General features: G+C 33.2%; 1 protein-coding gene across 2 annotated transcripts in view; it reads right to left on the bottom strand.

Annotated features, from left to right (window-relative positions):
• Positions 1-17,616, bottom strand: part of GBE1 (1,4-alpha-glucan branching enzyme 1) — a 267,247-nt gene that overhangs the window by 126,888 nt on the left and 122,743 nt on the right. For both annotated transcript variants that reach the window (XM_047099391.1, XM_047099389.1), the window contains exons 4-7: positions 12,399-12,524; positions 11,462-11,597; positions 9,220-9,310; positions 5,574-5,783 (exon numbers count right to left, since the gene is read on the bottom strand). In XM_047099391.1, coding sequence (XP_046955347.1) covers positions 5,574-5,783; positions 9,220-9,310; positions 11,462-11,597; positions 12,399-12,524 — 563 coding nt within the window. The remainder of the gene's footprint in view (positions 1-5,573; positions 5,784-9,219; positions 9,311-11,461; positions 11,598-12,398; positions 12,525-17,616) is intronic.

The following is a 17,616-nucleotide window of genomic DNA, read 5'->3' as shown; positions in this document are numbered from 1 at the left end:
AAGCAGGGACAAGGGGTGGAGGGAGAGAGAGAGCAAGTGAGCTGAGAGAGAGGGAGAGAGATTGACTGAGAGAGAGACGGAGAGAGAGAAAGAATGAATCTCAAGCAGGCTTCACTCTCAGCACAGAGCCCCATGAGGGCCTCAATCCATGACCCTGGGATCATGACCCCTGCCAAAATCAAGGGTCAGATGCTCAACCAACTGATCCACCCAGGCACTCCTGCAAAGAACTTTTATGAATGAAATTGTGGCAATAAAATCACAATGATGGAAATTTTTTCTTGATATTTTCCCCAAATCCACAGAAATTTCTTTAAAAACCATTATTTCAAATTAATTTTTAAAATATTATCCATACCCTGAAGGGAATGACTTTTTGGTCTATTTTTTCCCAAACTTCTGATTAGCATATGCTCAGGAGTTTCCCAAGTGTATATATTTTGCAATGCATCCTAGGACATATGAATCTTTAAATTTTCCAGATAATACCAAACTGTTAGTTGCACACATTAACTTTTCTATGCTATTTTTTGTTATTGTGGCCATTTTTACTACCATAAAAAGAGAAATTATTTCACCCCATGACACATGACTTTTTGATTTTTTTTTTTTTTTTTGCTTTTAAGAAACCACAAAGAAGTACATGCCTTTTAAGTTCTCTTTAAAGTAATAATATTACAAGTTTCTAATCATGTCCTGGATACTTAGCTTTTAAAAGTCTTGCAAATCAAGATATACCATACCATATACTCGTTAGCTAATACATCAATGTACAATAATCCTTAAGATTCATCATTAAGAACTGATTTGGTCATGGTAAAATATCATATATAAATATACTAAAATTTTGTCTAGAATATGAGCAACTATGTTCACGAGGGTTTACCCCAGGAATGCAAGACTAGCTTAACATTCAAAATTTAATAAATGGAATTTACTATATTCACAAACTAAAAAAAGAAAAACCATATAAGATACCATAGACCACTTAAGATACAGATATCCACTCTAAACAAGAAAGGCCCCCCCATGAATTTCCTTCCACATTTTAACTTATGGAAAGGACTACCACAATTAAAAACACAATTATTATAGTGTCTATACTAAGGAGTATTTCATTCCATGTGTTTATGACGCTAAAAAGCAAACCGGATTTACTTTTGTTCCTAAAAGGAACTCTAGTAACTCAAGATAATAGTAGAATATCTTTCTACCTAATAGTTGTTTCATCATGAACCCATGCTGAAGGAATATGATTACAATACCTTTGTGCCCAAATGTAAATTTCAGAGAAAAAAAGAACATTAGCTGTACTATGTTATCTCCTTTGAGATTCAATACCTTATCTCTGAGAGAAATACTCAACAAAGAAAAGGTACTCATTTGAAGCTTTAGTAATAGTTAAGGCACAATTGTTTAAGCTCAACAAATCTGCAGTTATCTTGTTATTTTATCAAGGGCATTTACACAGTGCCAGAGGAATAAGCAAAACAGAATTTAAAACTTAGACCTCTAAATTGTATCCATTATTTCTTAACTCTGGAAACTTCAGAAACTTATGGATGACAGATTTGTCAGAAAGTTCTCTTTACCAACTAAAGTAAGGACATCCCAACCTCTGTTATGAACTGTCATTAGCAATTTAGCAGGGCTAGAAGGCAGTTCAGCCAAGTAGACAGAAAATTAAAACATGGGCAGCTCTTGATTGGAAATTTATTCATAGCAGGTAATGAAATAGCACAGACAGATCTCTGGTATTACTCGGAGTGAGAGATTTAATTCTGATAACTTTGATGATGGCACTTGAATCAGAGAGTATAAACGGTGACAGGTTATGACATATAGATAGGATGAATAAGCATCAGCAACATATCTTTACAGAAGCTGATTCTATATAAGATTAATTTTTTTCAAACCGTAAATATAATTATTTCAAAATTATTACAAGTTTTCAAAAAAGAGGCTTAGGCCTTACACAGGCCATGTACCATATTATATATGCTTTTCCATGGAGTGTAATATTAATCAACAAATCAAAGATAAGCAGGAGAAAAGAACTTGTATTTTAAAATATGTAGCTTCTGATTTTATCTGGGTAAGGAATCAACCCAAAATAACAGGCAGAGTAGCTATTCCATGGGGAGAGTAATAGGTGTCCATGTATGTATACGTATGTTTAATGAGTTTATAGTCATTAAATGCACTTGTGTACAAAGAATGTTATTTATACTTATTAAGAATAATATTTTTTTTATTTTGGAAAACGTGGGTCTTTTTATATTTTCTAATTGTCAACAATGACATTATTACTTTCATAATGAAAGGTACATATTTTTTAAAAAAAATTCTGTTTCAGGGGCACCTGGGTGGCTCAGTCAGTTAAGGATCTGACTTCAACTCAGGTCATGACCTTGCAGTTCCTGAGTTCGAGCCCCACATCGGGCTCTGTGCTGACAGCTCAGAGCCTGGAGCCTGCTTCAGAATCTGTGTCTCCCTCTCCCTGCCCTCCCCCGCCTCACATTCTGTCTCTCAAAAATGAATAAACATTAAAAAACTTTAAAAAAAAAATTTGCCTATTTCAGACAAAACTCTCTACCACAGAAATACAGCTGAAAAATAACATTTCCACATAGACAAATATTTCAATATATTTTTGAATTTGTCAAGTGGTATGTTCATTGTATGCTGTCAAAACTTGTTATAGATGGGTATTTTAAAACACAGAACTAAAATCCTTTAATGCTTCTGTCCCTTGAATCTATAACTATTCAATCTATATAGTTTAGAGCAGAAATGATGCTGTGTCAGCTTCTAGATCCAGACCATAAGAAATGGCAGCCTGAATGTCATTTGGGAATTCGCTATTGTAAGAAAGGCCAAGTAGCTTGTGCAGTGGGCTACAAGAGGCACTGAAGCCCTTTGGCCCACAGCCATGACTGAGCTCCTAGCTGAGAGCCAGCACCAACTGTCAGTCATGTGAATGAACCATCCTTAAACAAAGTGGGTGTTCCACCCTTGAATTAAACCACTCCAACTGACCGGACATGCAGAAAGGAAGAGCATTCCTCTTGATCTATACCCAAATTGCTGGTCTGGAACCATCTCTACACCCAACATGGGGCTCGAGCTCATGACCTGGAAATCAAGAGTCTCATGCTCTACTGGCTGAGCCATCCAGGCGCCCCAACAACTGCTATTATCTGAAGTCACTAAACTTTGAGCTGGTTAAGCAGCAATAAATAACCAAAAGAGCAGGATAAAAATTAAAACATAAATGCTGATTATAAAAAAGGCTTTAGCATTGCAGCAAAGCAATGTTACTGTCACACTGCATATGTTGTAACTAATCAGAATAGAAGGAAGAAAATCCTGATAAGTTTCATCAAGCTAATATAAATTTTGTCAATAAAGTTTTTAATCAATTGTATACAGTAGTGAGAAAATAATTCAAAGAGCCCTAGAATCTTTACTATTTTGTACATTGAGCAATCTAAGTATTAAAAAATTATTTGTTTAAATTTGGTGATTTAACTTGTTTAAATTGGCTTTGTAGGGTTTTATCTATATTGTATAATGATGTCATAACCGATAGTATTAACCTATATAGAAAATACTAGCTCTCTTAAATTGGAAAATGTAGGTACAGTATTGTCAAACAGAACAACATATAGAATAATAAAATGCATTTTACATGGAACTATATTTACAAAGTACTAAGCCTCTACGACATAATGTAGCCAAAAGAATTAGTCATATTAAAAATTATAAGCCAGAATCATGCTATATATTATTTACCAAAAGCAAGCACCTGAGAAAGTTAATAGTTCCATAATAAAACAAGTATTAAATAAAATGTTAAATATGTCTTAATTTCTATAATAGAAATGTTTCTTAAAAAAAGTTATGTATAATCTCTTTTCTTTAGAAAACTGGATGGCTTTTAATGGACCATGGGAGCTCCAGGTATAGAAAAATACACTATAATAAATATTTTAATAAAATAAATAATCGTTTTTGTAACATTTAAAAAATCCATCTGAAGTTTTTTCTTTAAAGACATAGTTCTACAGAAGAATTGTGTCATAACACAAAAATTTAACTTTTTAATGCATTTCTTTCATAAGGCACAGTTCTATAGTACAGAGTCAACTCATGCATCCAGATATGAACCAGAGAGTACAATTAATTATATCTCTTGCCCACAAACTATTTTTACAAGATTTTCTCAATAGTGGAGTTATATCACAGAATTAGCATGGGTTCAGTCCTTTTTACTTGTTATACATCCATAGTATGAAAAGCAATGTTCAAAAAGGTGACACAGATACAAAATACCTTTACAAAGGGAATTGTATTAGCCCCCAAACTCTGCTTCCTCTTATAATGAAAAACCCGAGAACCAGAATGATTAATTGATTTGTTCCAGACCAAAACTAGGCCTGGAACCCTGCCACCCACTTCTACCTCTTGTGTCTTTTCTAATATGTTATGCTCCTTCATCTGGCATGAGTGATTCCTATACAGTTACGAAATATAAAACAATGTATAACATTCAGGAAAGAGCAAAGCAAAACAATTTCCTCCATATGAAAGTCATCTAATTTATGTTGAAAAATTAGAAACCATCATTTTGTCAAAGTACTTGCTACAGCAAGATACATCCAGATACATAAACATCCAGATACATGTATGTTTATGTATAATGCAGCATTCAAAAGAAAATTCGTTAAATTCTTTCAAAAATATGTATTGTAAAAAGTTAGTTATATGTTGATACTCTGCTACTTTTTATATTCCTGACAGCATATTTTCATTATATTTTCACTGATAATCAATAATGGATAAAGAGTATTTTTGATATTTTAAAATATTTTGCCCTATTAAGCTATCTAGATTTAATCACCTAAAACACCCTTCTGTTTAAACGGTAAAAGAAGTCAGAGATGTGTTTAATCTTAACTGTTTCAACAATAAACTTTAGCTTACCTTTATGTAACATGATGTTAACAATAGAACCTACCAGTTGTAAGTAGAGTTGTTACACAGAATAAGGAAAATATGTAGCTAATATAGCTAAAACACTTGGCATCATACCTGATACATTACATACTAATAAATGTTACTTGTTATTAAAGTTATGTTAATTTAGCTGTGATCAGGAATATGGCAATATTATTAAGATAGCAAAATATGAAGTAACATTTTAAAAAATTGCTTATTTTATACAATATATATTTCAACTAAAAGGAGACTTGCTACAGTTAATTCAACTTCATAAAGTATTATTTTAGATATTAAAGAATTATTCATATAAATCATTTTAAGTGACCATATAACCAATATATTTTAAGTGGCCTAAGATTGGTAAAACTGAAATTTAATGAAACTTACCACAAATGCATGGGCTATTCAAAACAAGGAAAGTCTATATGTATGGTAAACATTCCTTACATAATTTTTAAAAATCAGCTTAACGAGTTGTATACCAGTGAAAGACTATACACACAATGAATTTAACAATATTCCTTGAAATATTTTTTCAGTAAAAACATTTCCATATTACATGTACCTACCTGGAGTAGATAAACAATCGACTGTCCCAAAGATCATGATTCCCTCTAGGTCCAGAATGAAAATAACAGGAATCTGTTCCATCAAACATATTCAATCCATCTTCTGAATTTTTTGAAGCATGGCTATGCACCACATCTAAGAGGACTGTAATACCCATTGAGTGAGCTGTGTCAACCAGTTCTTTCAGCTCTTCAGGCGTTCCATAACGGCTAAAGAATAAAGCAGAAACAAAATCATATCATATTTAAATCAAAGAACCATTTACTGTGTATCATTTGTTTTACCAGTGCAGTACTAGGTACTTTAAATATGAAAACGCACTGTGACATAATACTTGGGTACAAGTCAAAGTGGAATAGTATTTCTTACTAAACAAATTTTAAGGCATTCCATAAAAAATAATTAAAATCCAGCTATTAGACATAGATTCATATCCCAATGAAAATTCACATTTTGAGTTAGTAGGTAGTAAATTATTTTTAAGTGTTTATTTATCTTTGAGAGACAGAGCATGAGTGAGGGAGGGGCGAAGAGAGAGGGAGACACAGAATCTGAAGCAGGCCCCAGGCTCTGAGCTGTCAGCACAGAGCCTGATGCAGGGCTTGAACCCACAAACCATGAGATCAAGAGCTGAGCTGAAGTCCGATGCTTAACCGACTGAGCCACCCAGGCGCCCCAGTAGGTAGTAAACTCTGTTTCTCTAAACTCAGAGTTTCTGACTTTCTTTTCCAAGGCTATTTTGCCTGGGGAGCATGGTAATCTCTGTTCATAAACCTGGCCATTCCTGTGAGTATGTATGCTTGGAATGCAGTCTCTTGGAGTATTTCTTTCAATGTCCTTGGTATCTTGGGTGAGGTCATCCCTCTTGTACCTACTTATTCCCAAACTGGAATGCCTTCAGGTGCCAGAAAGCCAAGAGGATGGGCCATGTCTGTCACCACCCAAGCAGAAAATATGGGTAGCTCAAAGGCACACGTGTTTGTGTTAATAGCAGCTTTCTAGTCTGCATGAAAAAGAAAACAAAAATCACTCCTCTAAGAGGGAAGGCTTTTCTTAACCTATGTAAAATCTCAATATTGGCCTTCCATAGCATCAACTTTACTCTTTAAGTAAATAATCACCCAATCACCCTTGTAATTATTTATTATCTCACTTCCTCACTACATCATATGTCCCTTGAGGGCAGAGGCTCTTACTATCTGGTTTCCCATGATGCAGTACAGCGCTTAGTATATCACAGGTCTCCTGGTAGTCAACTACATTGGGCAGCAAGAACTATCTTTAAAAAATGAAAATGTGATCACTTCATCCTCTACCTGAAGTCATACTTATACTCCCATTGTGCTTAGGATGAAGACTGTGGACATTATCAGGACCTACTGCACTGCCTAATTTGGCTCCTTCCAATAACTTTAGATTTAGGACACTTTACCCCTTTCTCTCCTTATCCCAGCCTTTTTTTCTACTCAATGAACAGCATGCTCAGTAAATAAATAGCCTTAAAATCTCTTTCATTCATTTGTTTTTTCAACAAATACTTATTAAGCCATCTACCATGTGTCACGAAATTGTCTATGCTCTGAGATTCAGCAGTGAACAAAATAAATATCACTGCCCTTATGGAATTTATATTCTAGTTGGAGGATTGGAGGACTACAAATAAATAAGCAAAACATGGGGGATGTCAGATAGCATTAACTTCTCTAAAGAAAAAATGAACAAAGCCACTGGTGGAAAGGGCAGGTATGCTATTCTAAACAGGGTTATCAGTGAAAGTTTCATGAAGAAGGCAATGTTCAAGGGAAGACCTGAAAGAAGTAAGGAGCAAGGTGTGTGAATATCTAAAAGATAGGATATCCAGACATAAAGGGTACTGGGGACAGAGTTAAGCTAATAAGCTAGGAACACTGGAAGAATAGCAAATAGGCTAGTGTAGCCAGAGTGTAATGATCCAGAAAGAGATGAGACCCGAGGGTCCACCAAGACCCAGAACACATGGGGTCTTATGGACCAATATAAGGCCTTTGACTTTTGCACTGAAAGAGATAGGGAATTGTTAGTGGGTTTTGAGCAAGAGAGGGACATGATCTGACTTTTATTTTAAAGTGGTTAGTCAGGTCACCATGCAGAAAGTAGCCCATGTATATGGAGGAAAGAAGGCTAGGGAAGGGATGGAAGAACAAGAGGAAACAGAGTGACAAGTTAAAAGGCTATTGAAATAATCCAGGTTATAGATAATGGCAACTTGGAACAGGATGGTAGCAATTGAAGAAATCAGATTTAGGATATATTTTGAAGTTACAGGTGGTTAGGTTTTATGATAGCTGAGTATAGGCAGGTACAGAAAGGGAAGAGTCCAGTATAATGTAAAGTATATTTAAGGCATAAGAATGGATGAGCCTTGATGAGACCCTCAACGTACATCATACATATACAGAAGAGAATGGAACCAAGGGCTGAACCCTGGGAGGTCCAATATTTAGTGGTCAGAAAAAAGCAAAGCAAATTAAAAAAAAAAAAAAAAAAGCAGTAAAGAGATAGGAAATACACACACAGGAGAATAATAGTTTCCTGAAAACCAAGGAAAGAAAAATGTCCTAACAAGGTACAAGTAATTAATTGTGCCAAATGCTGACAGTTCAAGTGGGATAATAGCTGATCATTGGACTTAACAGTGTGGAGGTCATCAGTATACTTGACAAAAGCAATTTCAATGAAGAGGAGAAAAGCCTACTCGGAATGAGTTCAAGAAAGGAGAGGAATGAAAGATTTAGAGATCACAAATACAGGTAATTTATTCACTATATTAGAGAATATATAGTGAAACAGGTAAAAGTATCAGTATTTTTTCTCTATGCCAGAAAAACTATCTCCTTATTCCTACTTTACTCCTCCCCCAGTTCACTCTTACTTATGTTTTATATGTCAGTCTCAACATCAGTTCAGATCTAATCTAAACTGATCAGACCCCTCATTCTAGGCTCTTATAGTACCCTGTCATTTTCTTCCTAGCTTTTATTACAGATAGAAATCAGTATGTATGATTATTGATGTCTATATTAAACCAATATGTATGATTATTGGATTGATGTCTATATGCCACAACAGTGTAAGTTCCATGAGATGGAGACAATGTTGGACATGTTCAGGTCAATACCTCTTCAATTACATAGGACTCTTTGTTGTCTTTCTGCCCAGAGATCCACATTCTTTGGATTTAAGCCCAGAAAGAAGGACAATCCTTCTGTGGGCAGTAATATGTCCTACCAAGAGCCTTCTCAGTAATGTTCCTACATGAGCCAATCTCTTTCCAGTAAAGGATGTGAGCTCTGGCAATAATGACTTCCAGGAGGCATGATTTTCTGATTAAGACTTGGGCCTCCAAATGCATGACAATTTCAGTATGTTAACTGGATACTTTTTAACAAAAATCATTTCATGAAAAGCAATGTTGAATCATGGCTAGCCAATAAGGCTTGATGAAAAGAGAGTCTATGATTGTAGTTAAAAAAAAAAAAATGATAAACTGTTAACCCCCAAATAGATTACAAAACAATATCACATAAAATGTAAAAATTACTTTTATTTATTTATTTTTTTATTTTTCTCAAATAAAAATGGTTATAATTGAGACTTTCATTTTACCTTGAAGCTGCAAAGAAGCTTGTGATCTGGTAACCAAAACTGGCATAGTAAGCATGCTCCATGATTGCCATCATCTGAATGCAGTTGTATCCTATATAGGCAAAGATCAAGTAGAAATTAAAAGCAATATTAAAAAAAAATAAATGAAAAAGAAATATACACACACACAGCATCTTTGTTCTAAGGACATTAAATTTTACATACGATCATTTACATACAAAGGATTTGATCACTTTGAAAAGTTCTACTTCTTTAACATCTTTGACTTGTCTGACCTTCTAATACAAAATTGGACAGTTAGTTCTTGAGAGTGGTACTCTAGTTATTTGAAATGTCTTCATTTTAACAAGTAATAAATGATATGCAAATATACTCTTAATTTGACTTTAGAATATTAAAGATGGCAATCTACATATGCTAAACTTCAGTTGCACTTATAATATTCACAGTGAAGATTATGAAAGCTAAATAAAAGTAACCAGTTGCATGCCATATACTTTTTATTTTACCTTTTTCTTTATATTTCAATTATTTCTACCATGTAACATAAGATACCCAGTAAATCCATGTTTCCACTAGGTAGCTATTACAAAGCCAGCATTAATTCTTCTACCTATACAATTGCTCCAAAGTTGTATGTGTGCACGCATAGCCACACAGAACCTTAAAAGTATTTACTAATGTGTTTTTAATATAAGCCAATAATCAAAGAAGAAGAAATTTGTGATTTTTAAAATTATAACTAAATGAAATATTTTTTGCATCTTCAAATTTGGCAAAATTTTCAAATATGATTTGACTGGTTTGAAAGCTACATTTCTCTAATATACATAGAAAATACTCTGTCCTCAAAGGCCAATTAATGTCAATATAGCTTCTCATGTACATATTTCAGTACATAATTAATTTTGGAACAACTGCAATGTCACATTCCGAATTAGAGATTCATGGTTAAAGAGTAACATAAACTATACTTCATAATCTGCTGAGAAGTTATTATTCCTGGCTTTTTCATTATGAAAACAACCTCATTCACTTTATCATATTTCCATCATGATAGAAATATGTGTATAAACTGCTGCTCAGATAGCATAAATCAATTATATATCTTATAACAAAATACAGAGTTTGTAGTTTCTCTATTATAAAATAAAAATCATTCTTATGATCAAGCTCCAACTTATAGTTTTTATTATTAATTTTATGGCATTACTCATTCTTCGATTCATTTATGTTCTGACTACTGGGCTATTCAACTTATGCACAAAAATGAGAAGAAGAGAATCCTTGTTCTGTCCAACCTTTTGCAAGATCTGGGTCATAAACAATGTACTAAGTATGAAATGGCAGCACATCCCAAATATAACAATTTAAATATAATATCTATTAAATATAATTAATATTAAATTATTCATACATTTAATTAATTTGGGTTTCACGAATTGACTTCACTATCACAGATAATTAACAGCAATGTACAACTAAAAACTTTAACAGTGAGTTGCAAACCTTTCTTCTAGCCAAAGTTTAGACTGCCTACCAGAAGCAGAATAATTAAATGTACTTTATCTTCCTGCCTAGCTGTTGGAGCAGGTGCTAATATGCTGTGAAATGATAAAAAGGCATTACCTATAAAAAGAAAAATAACAAATTTAAAGCATACTGAATCAATAATTCAGCAGTACACTATTAACTCTCCTGGCTGTTCCCATGAAGACAAGAATCTATGTCATTACAGTCCAACATACAAACATCTAGAACGATGTATCTCAGAAAGATGTACCATAAATATCTGTCAAGTAAGTCATCCAGACTGGAGCTATATATACTTAGATTCTGATACAAAATGAGTTCCAGTAACCTTAAAAAAAAATATGATTTTTTCCCCTAACAGACTAAAATGAACATGCTATAATCAATGACCACTTAAATTGATAAAAGTTCTCTCCTGTAGAAAAGTAATTATGCTTACATATTTATCTACAATTTGGAAGCCATCAGTTCACATTACTTAAAATTGAAATTGGAATAATATCTTGAATTCTTACGCTCTATCTTATTCCATTTCTCTTTTCTATGCTATCACTATTACAGGGCAATTTGAGAAGCCTAAAATAAAATGCATTTCTATTACATATTTAATCTCTTAACACAAAAAAAGAGACACTTGTAATTAGCTTTTCTAATAAGAGAACAGACTCATTAAAATTTTATCTGAATAAAAATCACAGTTATTACTTACCAAGGTCTTTGATTCTTGGTAGTACATTGTATGTAAAATGTTTATAAGAAGCTATTTTTCCTTCATAGGAAGAAATTCCCACATGAGATTCATAAATTCTTACACCTCTTGGCTTCTTTGGTCTGGAATGCTTAAACTACAGAATATAAAATTACATAAAGAATTAGATCAGAAATGCAGGTATGGTACTATCTGATTTAGCATGTTAAATGGAATGGTGAATCAACTCAGTCAAACAGTTTGGAACTGTTTTTGCATATAAAAGGCATTTGGCTACATCCATTAAATTTTTCTCTTAAAAGTAAATTCCTTTTTAGAACCATATTAATGGATCTGTTTGAAAAGAGTAATCATGTAATGGCTTACACCTTATCATTGAGCCTTAAAGAAAACATAAGAGCTTAAAATGCATACATAATTATCAAATGTAAAGCATTTATCAACATGCTCCAATAACTTAAAAGACAGAGATGTGAGTTCAAACATACATAGAAACCTTGAAAATAACCCTAAATAATATATTCATGAGGTATCTTCCCTATTCCTTGTTCCTAAGGACATTGATCCTGCTTCTAACTCATGACAATGAGAAATATTACCTCACTGCAGATTCCATGATGAAACAGAAATTGTGGTTTAATAAAAAAACAAACAAACACAGTATCCCTTACAGGTCAGTATGTAGAGATTTAGTTTTCTTTTTCCCTTCTCCTAACCTTAGTAACACATGATAAAACAAGAACTCACTACTATATTCTACTGGCTGCAGATGATGGACTCTGATAATGTGTAGAGCATATCGGATACACTATGATGTAAAATATAAAACTGGCAGAGAAGAGAGAAGTTGAACATTACTATAAAAGTTATAAAAATAAAAATTAATTTTCCTAGAAATATTGGAACAAGCATTTATTTAAAGATTTGTTGTTCTCACTTTATATGGGTGTTCTGGATCCCAGTGTATCCAATCATAATTCACATTTTCACCTTCACGAGTCACATACTTCGCCCATGGTGAAATACGATACAAGATCTCTCCACTTTTACTCCTAATAACTACCTAAAAAGAGAATGAGATGTTATTGCTTTAAAATACTTCGAAAGCTCTAAGATAATGCCTAAGAGTTTATAAGCACTGCTACAAGTAAGAAAAGGAGGAATGGTCTTAAGAATCTAAACTACCACACTGATGTGTGGCCTTAAAAATGTTTAAATTCCATGGAGTTTACTTTCTCATCTCATCTGTTATAGTATATGATTATTTAAGTAGATTCCAACTTAAATATTTTATGATTCTATGGCAACTGCCAACATTGCCAACCAACCATTAGAGTGCTTAAAGTAAACATAAAATAGATAGTAAAAAAAAACAAAAAAAACAAGAATATTATTTGGAAGCTACTGTCAATAAATTAATCAACAAGAAGAAATAATCTTACTGTATTAAAAAAAAGTAATGAGCTATATTGCCATCTCTTGCATTTCTTTTTCATAGCAATCATAACATTTTCAAGAAGCTAAAGGAGAAAAATGGATTTTGATTAGCATTTGTATTGTGCACAGGCACATATACATACATACATACATACATACATACATACACACACACAGATACCACCCTGCAAATATTTTCCACCATTTTCAACTTCCTCTGCACCCTATTCCAAGTATGCTTTACCATATTAAACCAATAATTTCCCCCTTTAAACATCCATTCCTATATTTGCCAATAGAATCACTATTATTATCACTAATAAAAAAAATCAGTAAAATGCAAATCCACCCTTTTAGAGAGGATACTAAATAAAGGACCTTGAATTGATCAACAAGGTTAGATAATAAAGTGAGTCACATGAGCAGAGCTTCCAAGTGAATGAAATGGTACCTTTTTAAGAAAGTTTTTTAATTAAACCTTCTAAAAGATGGTATACGATGATGAAAATTGTTCAGATTAGGAGCTATACCATTAGCATTGAGAGAGAATATATTCTTCAGTCTCCTTTAATAGTAAAAAGTCTAGTGTGCATAATTATTAGAAATTAAATATTTGTATAATATTTTACAGTTTAGAAAGGACTTTCATCATCATATCTTACTAGATTCTAGAGAAACTTTATAACCTAAATATTACATGAGATTGAATTGCCAAAAGTCCCAAAGTCACTGAGTAGCAGAGCCAAAGCTGAACACAGAGCCTCTGATACTCACTTCCTTACTCTTAACAGGTAACCACTGCACTTCCTACAGATACTAAAAAATAAATAAATAATAAACCCTGATTTATGATGGAGGGGGCAGGTTAGTGGTGAAAAGGAATATCTAACTTAGACGAACAAGATTCTTTTTCCTTCATTATTATTATGTCCACTGATTGAAGCCAATGACAGCCAAATATTTCTATCATTCAAATCATTATCACCAAAAAATGAATAGGATTAATCCACTTCAGTAGTAGTTCATCCCAAAAATATATGTCCCTTGAGCCACATGAATTTCTGGTATAATATATAATTGTAATATGTTTAAAGCATATTACTTTTTTCTCACTCATCAACTGAGTACAAGCTATGGGAAAGTAAAATATTAGAAATCGGTTTTCAATAAATAGCACTTTGCCTAATCCACCCATCTGTCTTTTCTCTCTTTTGTTAAATGGCTCCACAGTCCCTGCAAAGGATGATCATGAACCCACAATTATTTGTAAAGGTATCTGTTGGCAGAGAGAATGTTTGAAACTTTAAGTAGCTGGCATCAAGAATCTCCTCATGCTAAACATAATTTTCATTCTTTAGAACACTGCTTGTACACGTCTTTAGACAACATCATTAGAACATTGCTTGTACACATGCCTTCAGAGGCTACTGTGTGATGTATGTTGAAAGGATCAGTCCCTCTGTGGATCTCTAATATTCCTACATATTTTGCTGGGTAGGCCAAGAATACAAGGCCCTGACAGTTACTGACAAAAGCCATTTCTCAGAGTTGTGTTTGTAGCATGCTACCCTGAGGAATGAGATAATGTCTGCCTTCAAGATACAGAATAGGCTTGCTTATTGCTTGCTATAAAAGAATGGATTCCCCAAGATGAATGTTCCTGAGCTATGATGCAAACCAACTGTGTCAGCAGCATCCATCTGGACCGTGTGGTGTCACCCATGGGATTTGAAAACAAAGATAACCAATGCAAATATGATGCTCATACTGTTTACTCTGCTGTGACTAATAAAATCATTTGTCTCTGACCCAGGAGTCCTGTGCATTCTGCCAGGTTCCATTAGATAGTAACAAGTAATAAGCTTGTAGGTAGGGTAAAATCAAACTCTACACCTGACAAAGGATTATTTAATCATTCACTGAGTGACCTCAATATCCTTGTTTCCAAAAGTTCTATTTCTTCCCTCACTAATAGTCTATTAGTATTGTTACTTAGGGTAGAAAATATTAAATATCCAATTGCCTCTTTCCTTTTCAGCAACAGAATTATAACCCAGGTACTTCAATGACATGTAAAGCAAAGCTTGTCATCAAATCTGAAATACTTATCTGTGATCATTATGTAAAAGGTAAGTAAAATCTCTTCTTTAGGCCCCTGATTTGGAGGCTTCTTTCTTACTTCAGTTTTTCCTAAGCACTCACCTGTAGAAGCCACCTCACCTTGTTTGTTTTTTTTTTTTTATTTGCTGTCCTTAAATTGTTGTGGTAATCAGCTAAGAGATTATAAGAAATCTAAATAAATCTAACTTGAGAGAAGTTCCAATGAATAAGGAATATAATCTTTCTGAACTAAGTTTTGCACACATTTGGGGAGGTGCAATACCTAGATTTTGGCTCTCATGAGTTCAGATTCAGATAAAAGGATTTTTAGATGATGAGATAAGACTTTACATCACTTAATTTATAACCTCAAAATAGCATATGGTATATAGCAAACTGAAAAGAGATAGCCAGATTGATCTTTCAAGGATAGTAAGTCTAACAGCTGAAGTATAAGAATTCTCTTGAGACTATCAAATTAAAAGGCTTATACACTGCTAGTATAAGTGTAAAACAGTATAAAAGCTCTGAGGAGCAATTTGGCAATATGCCTAAAAAATTTTTTCAAAAATTCTCAATGACTCAGCAATTCTAATTATAGAACTTTGCCATGGAAGTAATCAGAGATGTGTCCAAAGAACTATATCCTTGTCTACTGACCTTCATGTTACTTTTATTGGCAGAGTGAATGACTGAAGAATGTATAGCTGTAAAAACTGTAGCAATGAATTATATTGAAGGTTGTAAGAATATTCTTTCAAGTTATGAAAAAGAATGGGCTGCATCTTCCAAATGTAAATGCATACAAACCCATGGACTGAAGTATTCAAACAAATAGAAAAAAAAATATTTAGATAGTTGGCTATGGATAGATTATTAGCAGCTTTTGTTAGCAGTTTCTATATATTACTTCATTTCATTTATATAACTTTGTTGATCAGAAACAAATAAGGACTGTCAATACATTTATACAACTGCATATACATTTGTAGAGCTGTGCTAGTCAAGTTGCATATTATGTACCTTAAATATATTGACAGTGTCAGAAATAAAACTCCAAAAATATATCAAATTACTTTAAAAGAATATGCTAATGAAGATAATATTGTGATGAAGTTTTTATAGGGCAAATAGATACTTTTAAAAATTATAACATTTTCTTAGATTATAAAATATTAGCAGGCTCATTTTTTAATAAGCCAAATTATCTCTTTGACTTATGGGAAGCTGCCATCAAAAGATGTTACTAAACAAACAAGTGTATAAAAGAAACCTCTACCTGTGCAAAAGCCAAATTGACTTACTGACTATATGCAGTCAAATTTTATTTAGAAAATGTCATTTAGAACTGACATAAACAATGTAAGGAAGTTTGGTAAAATAGAAAAGATCTTTAAAAAAAAATGTCGGGCACCTGGGTGGCTCAGTCGGTTAAGCATCCGACTTCAGCTCAGGTCATGATCTCGCAGTCCGTGAGTTCGAGCCCCAGGTCCGGCTCTGTGCTGACAGCTCAGAGCCTGGAGCCTGTTTCAGATTCTGTGCCTCCCTCTCTCTATGATTCTCCCCCGTTCATGCTCTGTCTCTCTCTGTCTCAAAAATAAATAAACGTTAAAAAATAAAAATAAAAAAAAATTTTAAAAATGTGTGTGTGTGTGTGTGTATGTGTGTGTGTGTGTGTGTGTGTGTGTGTGTGTGTTCATTCATTCTAGGAGTATCTGTTGAAATGCTTCTTGCCAGAGAATAATGTTCCTATGGACTGAAGAATTACTGACATAACATGCTCCTCAGGTGGTCAACAATTGCTTATAAAAACAGTGGAAGTGTTAGCATATTCTGGAGAATGGTATTGAATGTAACTCTGGGTTTCATGAATGAATGTGTTGAAGACAAGAGAAAAGACAGACATGTTGAATATTATAATTCAATTTGCCCAAATTATACTACTAAAATTACAACTATGTGATACGTGGTAAACTTTTCCTTAAAAAAAAAAAGTGTACAAGGAGGATTAATTTAAAAGATATTTATAAAAATAACCATTTAGTGGGGCACCTGGGTGGCTCAGTTGATTAAGTGTCTGACTCTTATCATTGGCTTAAGTCATGATCTCACACTTCATAAGTTCGAGCCCTGTGTCGTTCTCTGCGCTGACCATACAAAAACCTGCTTAGTATTCTGTCCCTCCCTCTCTCTACCCTGCCCCCTCTCCTGCTCTCTTTTGCTCTCTCTTGCTCTCTCAATATAAATAAATAAAAACTTTAAAAAAATAACTAATGGGGTACAGGTTAAATAACCAAGCAAATTTACAAAGCAATGTTGTCTTCACTTTTAAATTATCTCTAATTTATAGAACATCTAAATTAATACTATATATAAAAATATATAAATATAATAAAATATATTGATATATTACATATTATATGTTATGTATTAATATATATGGAAATATATATTATTATAGTCATACCAATGTGCAATGCTGAATATCAGTATTCTGTCTGCATGTGTTTAAAATGTTACTCAAATATATATATATATGTATATATAAATACATATACTTGTATAGAGAAAGAAAAATGTACATACATAGAAAATATATTGTAATTTATTCTTAAGTA

The sequence above is a fragment of the Lynx rufus genome, unplaced genomic scaffold, assembly GCF_022079265.1.
Source record: "Lynx rufus isolate CCGP_SWC_20201006 ecotype Redwood Valley unplaced genomic scaffold, mLynRuf1.p SCAF_5, whole genome shotgun sequence".
Classification (NCBI taxonomy): Eukaryota; Metazoa; Chordata; class Mammalia; order Carnivora; family Felidae; genus Lynx; species Lynx rufus.
Note: the sequence above shows the minus strand (reverse complement) of the source record. Positions and strands in the feature narration are given on the sequence as shown.